The sequence below is a fragment of the Canis lupus genome, chromosome 27 (genome assembly GCF_011100685.1).
Source record: "Canis lupus familiaris isolate Mischka breed German Shepherd chromosome 27, alternate assembly UU_Cfam_GSD_1.0, whole genome shotgun sequence".
Lineage (NCBI taxonomy): Eukaryota > Metazoa > Chordata > Mammalia > Carnivora > Canidae > Canis > Canis lupus.
In genome coordinates, this window is record NC_049248.1 from 21,233,817 (window position 1) to 21,250,128 (window position 16,312).

Consider the following 16,312-nt stretch of genomic DNA (forward strand, 5'->3'; position numbering starts at 1 on the left):
CTGCCACCTAACAAAGTAAACAAGAAACTGATTCTCCCCTAGTGTGATTCTCCCTGCCTTCAGATGAATTTCTGGTACCTGCCCTTCCCAAGGTGGCAGTAAATCTCCTTCCTTCCCCAGGTGAGGATTCTGGACAGGTGCATGGTTCATTCTGGTTTCTACTGGCCACTGTTCAACCTCACAACTGCATTCACTCTGTCCACACCCTAACTTGCTCCATATCTCTGCCAGCTGATTTATAATCCTGTAATGTGTCTTTAATTATAGAGCTATGCTATCTCAAGTGATCACTTCATTTCTAAATACAACTTAATGGACTTTCTTCCTGGCTTAACAGTCAGTATTACTATAAAATCAAGCCAACAACTCTTTCTCTCTCTTTTTTTTTTCCAGATCTTCTTTCCAAAGTAAACCATAAGTGGCCCTACTCCTTAAGCTTACGTCATATTCTTTTGTCCCTGGCATCTAGGTCCCTGTAAAAAAAACCAACACAACCACAAGTTGTTCTTTCATTGCACTCAGTCTGGTTTCCAATTCTGTTATCACCTCATTCAATGTTATATTTACATCACACATAACATTATACTGGAATTACACTGAATACAGACCTTGGTTTAAGTCCAATGAGTACCACTTAGTATATGTACTATACAACTTAGAAGTAACTTAACCTCTCTGGGCTTCAATTTTCTCATCTGCAAAAGTGAGACCCTATTTTGTTTACTTATTTTCTGTATTTTCCTTGCTTTTTTTCCTAGGGGTTTGTGAAAATTAAATGAGCTTAAATTAAATGAGTAAAAAAGCCTTTGTGGACTTTAAAAACTATATCAATGTAAAAATTAGTTATTATCTCCTGATCACCTTCCTTCACTCCCCAGCCCTATTCCAGGCATGCATAACAACTTCACTCATAGCTCACAGCTCTTCCTTCTTTCAAAATCATCTTAGATTTTATTTTGCCCATGACTCTCCATTTGCAGGTGGTGAGTGATAATATCCTCACATTACAGATGAAGAAAAGATACACAGAAGAAAAATAAGATAAAATAATGATATACCATACTTCAGCAGTTTAAGTTTTAAATACACATATAATTATAATATGGTTCAAACCCAAATCAAAATCTTCTAAAAACCTGAGAGCACTTCATCCAAAAGATATCATTAGAATTTTATAGTTTCAAAGTAGCCTATTTGTTAATGATATATAAATATACAATTACTTTGGGTTTCAAATAAGGACCATTATATCATCAAATAATAAATGGTAGTACTCTTTTAAACAAATTTTTAATAATTATATGGTATATTCATAACTCTTTTAAAATAGACTCTGAACTCTTCTAGACTATGAGCAATTACCTTTTCTAATTCTTGATCTTGCCGATTCATAAGTGTTTTCCAGTGTTCATAAAGCTCAACATCTTTGGTTTGGATGTCCTTCAAAGTTCCTTCTCTTAGTACACTTCCATCTTTCATGGCTATGATCTAAGGAAAGCACATATTAGCAGAACTATGACAAAAAGCCTTAACTGACCAAATGAATTACTTTTATCTCAGAGAGCATTTCTTAATGTCCTTATTTATATGACTGTAATATTAAAATTAATGAAATTTCTTTTAAACTCTTACCCAGTCAGCATGTGTTAGATACTGTAATTTGTGAGTCACAAGAACAAGTGTTCTTTTGTCATCTTGGAGAAATTTCAAAATCCCTTCTTGCATTAAGTGATCACTCAAGTGAATGTCCAGGGCTGAGAATGGATCATCCTACAACCAGTAAAATGGAGAGAAGAGGAAACAATTTCTATATTCTTGATATAATTAAAATTTTCTAGAAACTAAAAACATAAGTAACTAAGAGTAAATTATCCCTAACATCCTATTTGTTAAAAACCACACTCTGCAGGGACACCTGGGTGGCTCAGTGATTGAGCGTCTACTTTCAGCTCAGGGTGTGGTCCCGGGATCGAGTCTCACATTGGGATCCCCTCAAGGAGCCTGCTTCTCCTTTGCCTATATCTCTGCCTCTCTCTGTGTGTCTCTCATGAACAAATAAATAATTTAAAAAACAGACTCTGTATATGTTTAAATTGTTGAGAAAAGGAAGAAAATTAAAAGTGAAGCTTTTATTTTTCTCTTTCACTTTAAAATTATTTAAAAAGTAAATAACAATATCCCAAGTGGTTTGGATTATTATACAGAACATTCAAGCTCAAAAAACAACACCTCTTGACAAGCTTTAACAAGAAAGAATAAAAAATTGTTTCTTTAACAAAGAAAGAATAAAAAATAATTCCAGTAGTTGAAACTTAGATAATATAAACAGACAGACTCCAGGCCAAGATGGCAACATAGGAGGCTCCTAAATTTCCCTCCCCGATGGGTGCTCTGCCTATGCAGCTATACACAGAGCAATTCTCTCCGAGACAAATCCAGAAACTAGTTGAGTGACTTCTACACATTGAGAAACTAAGAAAATACCCCATCTAAAAGATAGGAAAGGGTGAGATGCACTCTTACCACAAACCTCACCCTCTGCACAACACCATACAATTGGAGGGAATCCTAACTCCCATCTTCTCTCTGAGGAGTGAAGGATTGGGACCATACATCTAGTGCCCCAACTTTTATGGCTGCTACCTAAGGGACAAGCCCTCCAAATTGCTTTGCTTTGAAAGCCAGTGGGGCTTACATTGGTAAGTCCCACAGAAATATAAGAAACAAAAAAGCAGCTGTTAACAGGCACATGCATGAATAAAGTGAGAATTTTAACATAATATATAATATTAACATCAATATTAATATTAATACTATAATAATAGTAATAATAGTAATTTAAATAGTAATTAATTTAAATAATAATAGTAATTTAAACATAAAATATTAAAAAGTAGCAAAGAGAAATCATAGAGCTAAGAATAGAATAGTTGAACTGACAATTTCAATAGAGGACTTAAAGAAATAGCTAGATCAGGAAGAATAAAGGATCAGTGAATTGAAAGACAGGACAGTGAAATTAATCCAGTCAGAAGAACAAAAAGAAAAAAGAATGAAAAAGACTGAAGATATCTTAACAGACTCATAGGACACAATTGAGAGGAGCAATATATTCATTATAGGGGTCCCAGAAGGAGAAGTGAAAGAAAGGGGCAAAAAGCTTATTCAAAGAAATAATGGCTGGAAATTTCCCCTACCTGGGGAAAGAAACATACATCCAGTTCCAGAAAACCCCAAAAGTACCAAAAAAAAAAAAAATGACGAACTGAAAGACAGCCAAACTAGGCACATTAAAATTGAATTGTCAAAAGTTAGACAAAAAAAGAATCTTAAAAACAACAAGAGAAAAACAACTTGCTACTTATAAGGAAATCCCCATAAGTATATAAGATTTTTCAGCAGAAACTTTGCAGGCCAGATAAGCTATACTTATATGAGATACATAGGTTTTAAACCAAAGACTGTAACAAGAAACAAAGTTCATTTTATAATGAGGGGATCCATTTATCAAAAGATCACAAAAAATTTAAATATGTACCCGGCATCGTATTTACATATTTACATCATATTTACATATTTATATTTAAATATGTAAAGCAAAAGTTGATAGATCCGAAGGGAAAAATAGACAGCAACACAATAATAATAGGACTTCAATACTCTACCTTCAACAATGGACAGATCATTTAGACAGAAATAAAATAAAATACAGAAAATACCAGCATTACCCTGATACCAAAAGCAAAGATGTTAGAAAAGTACAGACCAATATCCTTGATGAATGTAGACGTAAAAATCCTCAACAAAACATTAACAAACCGAATTCAACAGTACATTAAAAAGAATACACACACACACACACACACACACACACACAAAAGAATACACATCATGATTAAGTGGGATTTATTCCTGGGATACAAGGATGGTTCATCATATGCAAATCAATCAATGTGATATATCACATTAACAAAATGAGGAATTAAATGAGGAATTAAAATCATAAATCATCTCAATAGGTGTAGAAAACACACTTGACAAAAATCAACATCCTTTCATGATAAAAACTTCAAAAATTTGGATATAGAAGATATGCATCACAACATAACGAAAACCACATATGACAACCCCACAACTAAAGTCATTTTCAATGGTGAGCAGTTGAAAACTTTTCTAGTAAGATCAGGAAGGAGACAAAGATATCCACTCTCACCACTTTTATGCAGCACAGTACTAGAAGTCTTAGCCAGAACAAAGAGGCAAGTAAAAGAAATAAAAGTCATTCAAACCAAAAAAGGAAGAAGTAAAACCTCTGTTTGCAGATGAAAAATATTACATGTACAAATCCACCAAAAACTGTTAGAATAAGTGAATTATAGGATATGAAGTTGATACATGAAAATCATTTGCATTTCTGTACACTAAGAATGAACTATAGAAGGGAAATTAAGAAAACGATACCATTTACAATTACTCAAAAAGATTAAAGTACCTAAAATGAATTTAATCAAGGAGGTGAATATCTTTGCACTGAGGAAATTGGTGAAAAAATTAAAGAGGAACAGATGGAAAGATATTCTTGTGTTCATAAACTGTAAGAATTAATATTGTTAATATGTCCAACTATCTAAAGTTATCTATAGATTCAGTGTAATCCTTAGCAAAATTCCAATAGTATTTTTCACAGAATAGAAAAAAAAAATCCTTGGGCAGCCCGGGTGGCTCAGCAGTTTAGCGATGCCTTTGGCCCAGAGCCTGATCCTGGAGACCTGGGATCGAATCCTGTGTCAGTATCCCTACATGGGGCCTGCTTCTCCCTCTGCCTGTGTCTATGCCTCTCTCTCTCTCTCTCTCTCTGTATCCCATGAGTAAATAAATAAAATCTTTTAAGAAAAGAAAAAAATCCTAAAATTTGTATGGAATTACAAAAGACCCCAAATAGCAAAAAAAAAAAAAAAAAAAAAAAAAAAAAATTCCTGAGAAACAACAAAGCTGAAGACATCACATTTCTTGATTATAAACTATATTACAAAGCTATAGTAATCAAAACAGTATGATATTGGCATAAAAACTGACACACAAATTAATGGTACAGAACAGAAAGTCCAGAAATAAATCCGTGCATATATAGTCAATTCATTTTTGACAAAGGAGCCAAGAATATACCATGACAAAAGGACAGTTTCTTCAATAAGTTGTGTTGGGAAAATCATAAGCAAAAATTTGAATGAAACTGGCCTACCACCTTGACACCATACACAGAAATCAACTCAAAAGGGATGAAGGACTTAAAGCAAAATCTGAAACCATAACAGAAAAAACATAAGTAGTAATAAGCACTCTGACATTGGTCTTGGCAATGATTTTTTTGGATTTGACATCAAAAGCAAAGGCAACAAAAGCAAAAATAAACAAGTGGGATTACATCAAACTAAAAAGCTCTGCAGCGCAACTATAGAATGAAGTAAAATATTTGAAACTATATATCCATAAGGAGTTAATATTACAAACATACAAAGAACTTTTACAATTCAATAGCTAAAAAGCCCAAATGACCCAATTTAAAAATGAGCAAAGAACCTAAACAGACAATTTCCAAAGCCATAAAATTGACCAACAGGTACGTGTTCAACATCACTAGTCATTAGGAAAGATCAAATCAAAACCACAATAAAGTATCCCCTCATACCTCTTAGAAAGTCTATTAATAAAAATACAAGCTAGTGAGGATGTGAAACAAAAGGGAACATTTGTATACTTCTGATGGGAATGTAAACTTATGTTTACATAAGTCACTATGGAGAACAGTGTAGGTCCCTCAAAAAATTAAAACTAGAACTACAATATCATCCCACTTCTTCATATATATCCAAAGGAAATGAAATCCATTATCTCAAAGAAATACTCCCATGTTCACTACAGCATTATTCACAATAGCCAAAGTATGGGAACAACGTATGTTTCTATCAAAGATGGATGAATAGATAAAGAAAATGTGCTTCTCTTGTTCTTTCTTTCTCTCTCACATACAGACACACCCGAGTATTATTCAGCCATGAGAAAGAATACTCTGACATTTGCAATAACTATGTATGCACTTGTAGGACATTACACTATGTGAAGTAAGACAGAGAAAGATAAATACTGCATGCTATCACTTCTATGTGGAATCTAAATTTAAAAAGCCAAACTCTAGAAACACAGAATAGAATGATAGTTGACAGGGTCTGGGGGCAATAGGGAGAAGTTGGTAAAAGAATACAAACTTTCAGTTATGAGATGAATAAGGTCTAAGGATCTAAGGTATAACATGGTGACTACAGTAGGTAATAGTGTATTATAAAACTAGAATTTGCTAAGAGAGCAGAATTCATGTGTTCTCATTCCCCTCAAAAATGTAAATATGTGAGGTAATGGATGTATTAATTAACTCAAGGCTGGGAATCCTCTCATATGTATATATTTATCAAATTATCATGTACATTTCAAATATATTTTCTTTGTCAAATATACTTCAATTAAAAAAAGAAATTTAAGGGGGAATCTAACTCTAGCCAAGTTAACTACCTTTGGTAGAACAAATCAACAATCATCATAGGAAAATATAAGTATTTAGAGGCTCTACAATATATTATCTACAATATTCGGGATACAGAAAAAAATTAACAAATACATAAAGTAATGGGAAAGTCTGGGCCATAGTCAAGAGAAAAAGCAGTCAGTAGAAACTATGACTCAAGATGACTCAGATATAAGAATTAATAGCCTTTTAAACAGTTATTGTAGATATACTCAAGGACTTGAAAATATATTTTTCAAGGTAAAGAGGCATAAAAATATTAGATTAAATGAGATAATATAAATAAAGTACTTAGTATAGTACCAGATAAATAATAGACACTAAATAAATAACAGCTATTATTATATTATCAGTATTAATAGTAGTAACTGCAAAAATATCATACCTACCACTGAACTGGCAACAACTGTCTTGGGAAGAAAGGAAATTTTTATGTACCAAGTGATTAAGACATTTAGAAAATAATTTAGCAAATTGTATTAATTGAAAAAAAATTTTAAAAATACAAAAATTATATTAATTGGTGATGATATTCCTGTTCATTATTTCAACACATATTTTATTTTTATATACAGCATCATAGTAGATGCTTGATGGTTTGGAATCCTGAGAAGAAGAAAACTAGAAACTACTAAAGAAAACTGGAATGTTTCCAGAAAACAATGAATTAAAAAAGCAACTGACATGCAGAGAGGATGGTGAACAGATACATAATCACCAATTAGAATTATTATAACACAACATCATAATGGGAATGAGAGAAACTCAGGAGCAAAGAAGTAGAAAATAATAGGGGTTTCTGGTAGAGAATTGGGAAGAGTGGAACAGTGAAAAAGGAATTCATAAGTGTTTCCTTCATCATACCTAGTTCTTTGTTGTTTCACCATACATGCAATATGAAACAAATTTTTACTTTGTCTTATGGGATCAAAAACAAAGTCTACTCATTCTACTACACTTAGGTTACATAATTGACATATTTATAAATTATAACTGGGGGAAGGATTTCTAAACAATTGAGTAAGCACAATCACAGTGTGTATACACAGATAAATTGCATTGGCTAATTATCTGGACACTGAAAAATAAAAGCAATTTTTATTGAGACACATTAATATCTCAAAGTTAGAATAAATGCATCTATGTGGTCATTATGCTAGTGATACAATTAACTCAATAATTTCACAAAAGTCTCCATCACTCTGCCTGCATCAACAGAACCTATAAGCAAGATGATTTTATTAAAGTATTTAGAAGAAGCCTTATGAAAAATAAATATAGCAAGGCATTTAGAATAGTTAAAGCATGATTTAAAATTACAATAGCTTTAATAAAACCAGTCTAGATTTCATAGTGATGAATAAAGAAGCAATATAATTAATATCTTCAAACAGCTTTTATGGGAATAAATTTAACAACAGAGACATGTCTACTGTAATCTCATTTATTTAAATCATGCATCATTTTTGGACAATGTAATATTATCATACACACACATATATACACATACATATCTTTTTTTTACACATACATATCTTAATGTTCATGTATATATACTTTAAACATGATAATTAAACAAAATAGGCTTAATGACATAATTATCTTGATTGTCCTGAAATTCTTTTGGATGACATAAGGAGATATTTCAAAATCTTTCAGAACCTCTAGAGCATCTTAATGAACATTAATTATTTCTGAAATGTTCCAAGAGGAAGTATTTATAGGACACTGAATTACCTTTCTACTACCATCCAGTGAATTTCTTTTTTTGAATGATCATGGATATCAGCTTCTACTTGTCATTTAGCTTCTTTTTATAACAAGAAGAAACTCCTATTTGAATTTTCTAATTGTTAGATTTTGGATGAGTAATAGAGAGACCAACTGCCAATATATGGAATTTCTTTCAACAGAGAAGTTATAATGGAATTTAAGAATTCTTAAAAAGGGAGAGTTCAGGTATCAATAGAAAGTGATGTGGGATAAAGCAATGGTTCCACAGAAGTGGAAAAATATCACCAGTATTAGGGTTATACTAACAAAGGTTTTTCTCTCTCTCCATTTCCAATAAAGCAGCAAGATATAATGACCAAAGCTACCAGCAGATCACTGATTTTCAAAATTCAGGTAATTATTGTAGAGGTAACCTGATTGTTTCTGAAATAATTCACTGCCTCTGATTCCAAAAAAACCCTAAGAATCCCTTGTGATACAGACAAAACTATTCCAAATAATTCTGAAAATTTTTCACACAGAAATAGGACATGAATTGGAAATGGGTTTTTGATCATTCAGTTTGGTTTTCTAGAAAAGCCTGACTTTAAATTTGTCAGATAGTAAGGCATAATGGAAAGTCCATAGTCTCTAAATTAAGGGGCTCAAATTTTAGTCATGACTCTACCTCTCTGATGCTGAATAGTTTTTCAAACTCGGTTATTTCATTTGCAAAATGGGGATAATAAAGCAACTTGTCAGCACATAAAATTACTGCAAAGATCAAATAAAACCGTGTTCTAAAAGTCTCTGTAAAGTGTTTTAGAAGTGTTATATTATTATTTTCTTATAAATAAAGTCATGGTAGATTAATATTTTGCTAATCCCTTTTAAGCATCACAGTGAGAGGTTAGTGACTTCCAGGAATCTCTTAATAAGGAAGAGTGCAGTGGCTAAGAATACAGACTATGAAATTGGGCCTTCTGGGTTTGTATGCTTGCTTCCCTATTACTATCTGTGTTACTTTGGATACATTATCCTCCAAAGCCTCAGTATCTTCATCCATAAATAGCAGTATTAATAATAATAATAATAATAATAATAATAATAATAATAATAATGTAAAACTTAACAGGATCGTTCTGAGAATTAAGTGAACTATGTGTATAAATCATGTCTATCATAAAATCATAAAATCTTTGATCCCAAAGACTATCATAAAATTAGAATCATGCCTATCATAAAAAGCTTTTATGAATGGTTGGTATTGGGATGCCTGGGTGGCTCAGTTGGTTAAGTGTCTGCCTTTGGCTTAGGTCATGATCCCGCTGGGTCCAGCATTGTCCTCCCTGCTCAGTGGGGAGTCTAATTCTCCTCCTGCCCCTCCCTCTGCTTATGCTCTCTCTCTGTCTCAAATAAATTTTTAAAAAATCTTGGATAAAAAAAAAAGGATGTTTACTATCATTTATATGCCATAGCTTCATTATGGAGCCTTTTGGTGTTATAATCAAATGTAATCTTTTTTTTTCCTTTTTTTAATAAATTTATTTTTTATTGGTGTTCAATTTACCAAAATACAGAATAACACCCAGTGCTCATCCCGTCAAGTGCCCCCCTCAGTGCCCATCACCCCTTCACCCCCACCCCCCGCCCTCCTCCCCTTCCACCACCCCTAGTTCGTTTCCCAGAGTTAGGAGTCTTTATGTTCTGTCTCCCTTTTATACAACTTAATAAATATCTAGGTTTAATGGTTTGGGAATCATTCATTCTTTAAGATTCAGTTTGTATATGAACATTTTGGGGAGATACTTCTTTTAAAGAAAGCAAGTCAAAAGATCAATTCAGTGAATAAACAATTCTTCATTTTCAAGAGCATATTATTTATTTTTATATACATACAGTTCTAACTATAATATATTCTTCCTATATTCAGTGAATATGTGTAAGTAGTATATGCTTTGCATGGATATACTTTTGGAAATAACTTATAAATATATTCACTGGTACACACAGCACATTTTTAGATGACATAAGGCTTCAAAAATAAGTAATATACTTGATACATTATTAAGATGTTTCCATTTGTCTTTGATATTGTATAAAAGCTGATGTGATAAAGCTTAATTAAAACAAAACGTAACACCCAAGTAATTATTTGTGCAAGATCCTTAAAAATTGGAGTAATGTTCTTTTCTCCTTTGTTTGCCCTACCCAGCACAGAAGATAGCACTGAGGATATTCACTATATATTAATGGATGGAAAAGTAGGGGGGAAGGAAGGGAAAGGAAAGAGAGAGATGGAGGAATGGGAAGAGGAAGGTAGGAAGGAAAGAACATAAGGGAGGAAAGGCAAAAGGAAGGGGAAAACAGGACATTATAGGTAGTGATTTGACAGTATTATATATTTTAGAGAATCTTAGCTGATCAGAAAAACAATACTCAACAGACATGCTGTCCTATCCCAGATTTTGCCACTCACTCACTAGCCATTAGTCCCTGGGTAAAGCACTCTATACATACGTTTCTTCATCTAACATAAGGATACCATCTACCCTCACAGCATACTCATAAGAATCAATTGGGGTAATATTGTGGTTCAGAGTGCTTTGTTAATTTGAAACAATGGAAGTGTAAGATTTCATTTTGAGATAACTATTAAAACACATCAAAAGTATTTTTTTGCTGCTAAAATATTCAATCTCAGGTTGCAATGAAGTACATTTAATATTTAGATCATAAGATTCAATAATTTCAAGGTTATCTGAGCTGATCAGAATGCATCCAGGACACGCTTTTTCAAAGGGACTCTGATGTACACTATTACATCCAAGACTAAGAAAAGTTATAGAAATTATATTTTGTGGAAGAATTAAAATATTAAGCTTGCTTGGCTTAGAGAAAAGTAAATCAAGGGAAGTTGTGGAAATAATGTTAATGTTGAATATGGCTGCATAAAGGAAATATATGCTGCTGTAGAAGTAGAAGGAAACCCAATTAATGAAAAATCCACAGAAGCAAATTGTAATCACATAATAACTTTCCAATAAGAGCTATCCATGGGAAGCAGAATAATGGCTCCCAAAGCTGTCCAAGTCCTAATTTCCAGAACCTGTAAATATGTTACCACCTTACATAGTAAATGGGACTTTACACATATGATTAAGATTAAAGACCTTGAGATTGGAAAATTATTCTGGATAATCTAGATGGTTCCAAGCTAATTACATGAATCCTTAAGAGCAGAGAACTTTCCCAGCTGTGAAGAGAGGAAGATGTGACTAGTAAAAATGGTCAGATAGAAAGTTGCTGGCTTTGAGGATGAAAGAAGGCAGCCATGAGCCAAAGATTGTGTGCTGCCTCTAGAAGTTGGAAAAGGCAAGGAAATGGACTTCCCCTCAAGCCTCCAGAAGAGAACACAACCCTACTGACATGGATTTTTCACTCTATGAGATCCACTTTGGACTTCTAACCTTCAGAACCATCACATTGTACATATTATTTAAATCACCAATTATGGTAATTTGTTATGGGAGCAATAAGAAACTTACACACTTAAAAAAAAGAAACTTATACACTAACCAACAAGGAAAAGAGCACTTTGAAAGTTAAGCAGTTTGTCTTCAGAGAGAGTCATCAAAAAGCTGTTAGAGGTGATGTAAAAATAATCCTATAATGAATGGATGAAAATCTACAATAAGTTAACCCTATGACTTCTTTGAATTCTATGACTCTACAAGTGAAATAAGACAGGGTTATTGAATTGAAAGCAATGAACGGAATGAGCAGGGATGGAATACTAAACCCAGAGAACCTTGGTGTCTTTCAGATTTCTTCAGGTGGTTCAGCCATTAACTGATCCCAAAATTCAGTTGTGGGTCTATCCACTATGAAAGGGATTTACAACTACATAAGTGACTGCTAGATCCTGCTATGGTTTTAATGGTGTATTTTCCTGGAAAATTTTGGGGACAAGTATTCTTAGGGAGATTAACCTGAAGTGAATTTCCAGTATGTCCAAATTCTGCTCCTATCCCCAGGAATAGATCCGAATTTAGTGGGAAACTCCAAAACCAACCTACTTTTTGAAGAGTTTCTAGATATTAGATAGAGTGAAAACTCTAAAGAAAGTCTAGAAACTAGATTTATAAATGGTTAATAACTGCACATAGGAGAAGGCAGAGGAAAGATGCATTTACATAGTCTGCTAGTCTCTAATATACATACTTGTAAGTTAAGTTATTTTGGCTATCTCCTGCTGGAAGATCCAACTTGGAGCAAAACTCATAATCAACATAATCATCAAATTCTGTTTGTGGATACATAGGAAGAACAAAGTTTTTTTGTTTTTTTTTTCCCCAGGATATATATGAGAATCATCCATGGAGCTTCTTTACAACTCAAATTCTAGACTCTGCTCTTATAAATTTGGTAGGTTGAGGGTGGTACCAAAATTTCTATAGTTTTAAAAGGTTTACAGTCAAAGCTTATGCACAGCCTGAATTGCACACCATTGGAATGGAGTACTATGCTTACTTACTCCTACATCCACCAGGAGTACATTTTTTAGTCCTTCTTTCTTTATCAACAAATAGAAAAAAGAAGATATATGATCCTGTCCAGTTGACCCAACACCATACAGACATTTGTTAATGAATCTCATGGTTATAAAACTCATATATGCAACACTTTAGGGCGCCTAAGTCTTTTGGACACCAATCCAGATACCCCAACTCTCAACTGTATATGATCCTCTGGTGTTTGCACTATGGGATTTTGTTTCCTAATGATTTCAGAAATTAAACTGTCTTTCCTTCAGTTACTTGACTTGTCTCTTTAAAGGCTCATTTGCCCAGAGGGAAAAATGAGGTAGAAATAAAGGTCATATTCTCACCAAAAAGACAATGTTGGTATTTTGATAGAGAGCTCGTGCCACACAGATTCTTTGCCTCTGACCCCCACTCAGGTTGATGCCCTAGAGGAGAAATAGCTGTAAACATCCACTCTTTCCAATAGTAACTAATCTACTGGTTAAAAATTCTCTTTAAAATATGAACTTTTTTAAAAAAATCTTAAATTAATGGTAATTTATTTTTTATTTAAATTCAATTAGCTAACGTATAGCATACCGTTAGTTTCAGATATAGTGTTCAATAATTTATCAGTTGCATGTAACACTCAGTGCTCATCAAATCAAGTGCCCTCCTGAATGTCCATCACTCAATTATCCCAATCCCTTACCCACCTTCCCTCCAGCAACCTTCAGTTTGTTTCCTGTAGTTAAGAGTCTCTTTTGGTTTTTCTCCTGCTCTGATGACTTCCCATCCAGTTTTTCCTCCTTTTCCCTATGATCCTCTGTGCTGTTTCTTATATTCCACATATGAGTGAAATCATATGAAAACTGTCTTTCTCAGATTTACTCATTTCACTCAGCAATTAAATTGTGATAACATTGTTAAGATAAAATGAAACTGTCTAGTGGTCAATACTTCACAATTATAATATTGAGATAATTTTTTATTGTAACACTAATCCTTTTTTTATTCTGATAGACAGCTCTGCTGTACAAAGGCATAATAACCAAACATGTGGCAAGTACTAAACACTGAAAGTAACTCCAAAATTTTTACCAGTTTTGTGAATTATGACTGTAGTTTATTTAACATATACCTCTTAAATTTGATATTACCAATTATGTTCAACAAAATTATATAGCAAAATACTTCTATATAATTGAGTACTAATTACAAAAATTTTTAAACTATATGGAGTGTGTAGTATGTGCTAGGCTTGTGTAAATGCCTTTAAACCCCTTAATTCTTTTATTTCTTATAGCAGTTGATCCAACACCAATGATATAGGTATCATTCCCTTTACAGACAAGGAAACTAAAGCTCAGAGAAGTTAAGTCCATGCTCATAAGTACTATACTGTGCTGCAATCAAGAATAGCCATTAAGAACACAGACTACAGAGTTAGACAAATCCTAGCTGTATCAATAACTGGGCAAGTTCCTCAACCTTTCTCAACTTAGTTTCCTCAGTTGCAATATGCAGATAATGATGACACCTATATTAAAAAAATTGCTGTAAAAATAGATAATGCATAAAATTTTTTCCCAGTACTTAAAATCTATAATGGTCAAAATATTTTAGGCAAAATTGTTATAAAGGTTATATACAGGCATAAATATATTTTAGCTGCTCAGAATAGTAGACATCACCATAAAATATGTTTTCACAAAGAAAAAAATAAGGACACTCTAACAATAAGTAGATGTTGACAAGAGTGGAAGAAGTTGGAAGCAATCTCAGTTTCAACTCCAAGTAGATAAAAATACATTTGATCAAAGGCAGGAACTGCTTTATATTCCTTAAGAACTCTCTAGTAGCTAGCACAATGTTACATATAAGGTGGTCACCCAACAAACACTTAAGAGTGGTTTAAAGTTCCTATGCTCCCATTTCTGGAACCCATCGCTAGGACCATGCACAGCCCCTAAGCTCTCAGATTTCATTATGCTCCATTAAAGGTTAAAGACACTCAGGAAACTTTTCTAGATTTTTATTTATTGTTTAATTAAACTATGTACATAGCTCACCCTCTCTCCAATTTCAGTTTGGTCTCCAAAAGGTAGTAAGTCAATATCTGGTTGAAGAGAACAGGCATCTGTAACAGCTTTGTACCTTTGGGAGAAATTATTTTGAATTTTTAGATCACTATTAATATACTGCTCATAAATTAAGTCCCAAGTTCAATATCTTGGAAGCCGAAATACAACATTTACTGAACAATTTAATACATACTAGCCTCTACAGTAGGTTTGTGGATACAAAGATAATTAGATATTGATTCCCACTCTTATAAAACTACTAAATGGAGCAGAAGACTGATACAGAAATATATCATAAAATGGATCTCCTTAAGTGCTACAGCAGAGGTAACAAATGCTCCTAGGATACATAGAAAGAAATGGCTGACCACTCTGAGAAATTAGTGATGACTCTGCAAAGGAGATGACACATAAGCTGTATCCAGAGGATAAGCTATAATTTGCTGGGAAGAAAATGAGGGAAAGAAAGCTTCAGGAACTGCATGAAGATGAAAAGGTCATGGTGGATCTCAGGGACAACAGAAGGCTCACTAGAGCTGAAACACTGGTTGTGGGTGGGTGTCTGTGCATGCTGAAGGGAGGATATGGAAGGTGTTGAGGATTGACAATACTCAAATAGATCTAAGGCTGGGACTGGAAATGATAAATTGGAGGTATAGGGAAGCATGGGGATAGGGAATGCTGGGGAAAATATCCATAGTTTCATTTTCTCAATCACCTAGTCTTAAAATATTCAAAAGTCATTCTTGAGTAATCCCTCTGCTTCTTCTTGCTCTTATTTTTCCATTCTTATCCTAAATGGCTTTTTGTCAACCTTTTCTTTTTTTTCTATTTCTATTTCTTCTTTTCTATTTCTGCCCTTCCAAGCATGGCAATGGACATTGCATGGCCTAGACCATTATTTCAACAAACATCTAAAATGTCTCCTTGCTCTGAATTGAGAATCATCCTGTATGTATCTGCCATTACAGTTCCAGATTCCACATCACATTTCCTTTGTTATTTCTCTTTCTAAAACTTTCTGTGCTTCCCCAGAATGCACTGAATTCTATCCAGTCAGTGTTTAAGGCACTCCACTACATCATCTCAGCTTTTATTTATAATCTAGTTCATCACTGTCAATACACATAAATCCTTTTTTGACTGGTTTGTTCCCCAGTTCCCATGGGAATGATCCCATGTAACTCAGGTTTTTCCTCCCATACTTCCTTCCCCTCCTCATGCCTCTCCTCTGACCTAACTCTCCTTAACTTTCAAGACTTGGGTTAGGGTTTTAAGACCCAGCCTTGAAAGAATGGCTTCAGGAAAGGGTCATTCCTTTGTACATGACTATCACCAGGGTGTTATTTATTTATTTATTTATTTATTTATTTATTTAAATTCAATTAATTAACATATGGTGTATTACT

General features: G+C 33.4%; 1 protein-coding gene across 10 annotated transcripts in view; it reads right to left on the minus strand.

Annotated features, from left to right (window-relative positions):
* Positions 1 to 16,312, minus strand: part of ABCC9 (ATP binding cassette subfamily C member 9) — a 150,517-nt gene that overhangs the window by 54,662 nt on the left and 79,543 nt on the right. For all 10 annotated transcript variants that reach the window (XM_038577022.1, XM_038577019.1, XM_038577024.1 and 7 more), the window contains 4 exons: positions 14,892 to 14,976; positions 13,185 to 13,265; positions 1,633 to 1,770; positions 1,363 to 1,488 (listed from right to left, as the gene is read on the minus strand). In XM_038577022.1, coding sequence (XP_038432950.1) covers positions 1,363 to 1,488; positions 1,633 to 1,770; positions 13,185 to 13,265; positions 14,892 to 14,976 — 430 coding nt within the window. The remainder of the gene's footprint in view (positions 1 to 1,362; positions 1,489 to 1,632; positions 1,771 to 13,184; positions 13,266 to 14,891; positions 14,977 to 16,312) is intronic.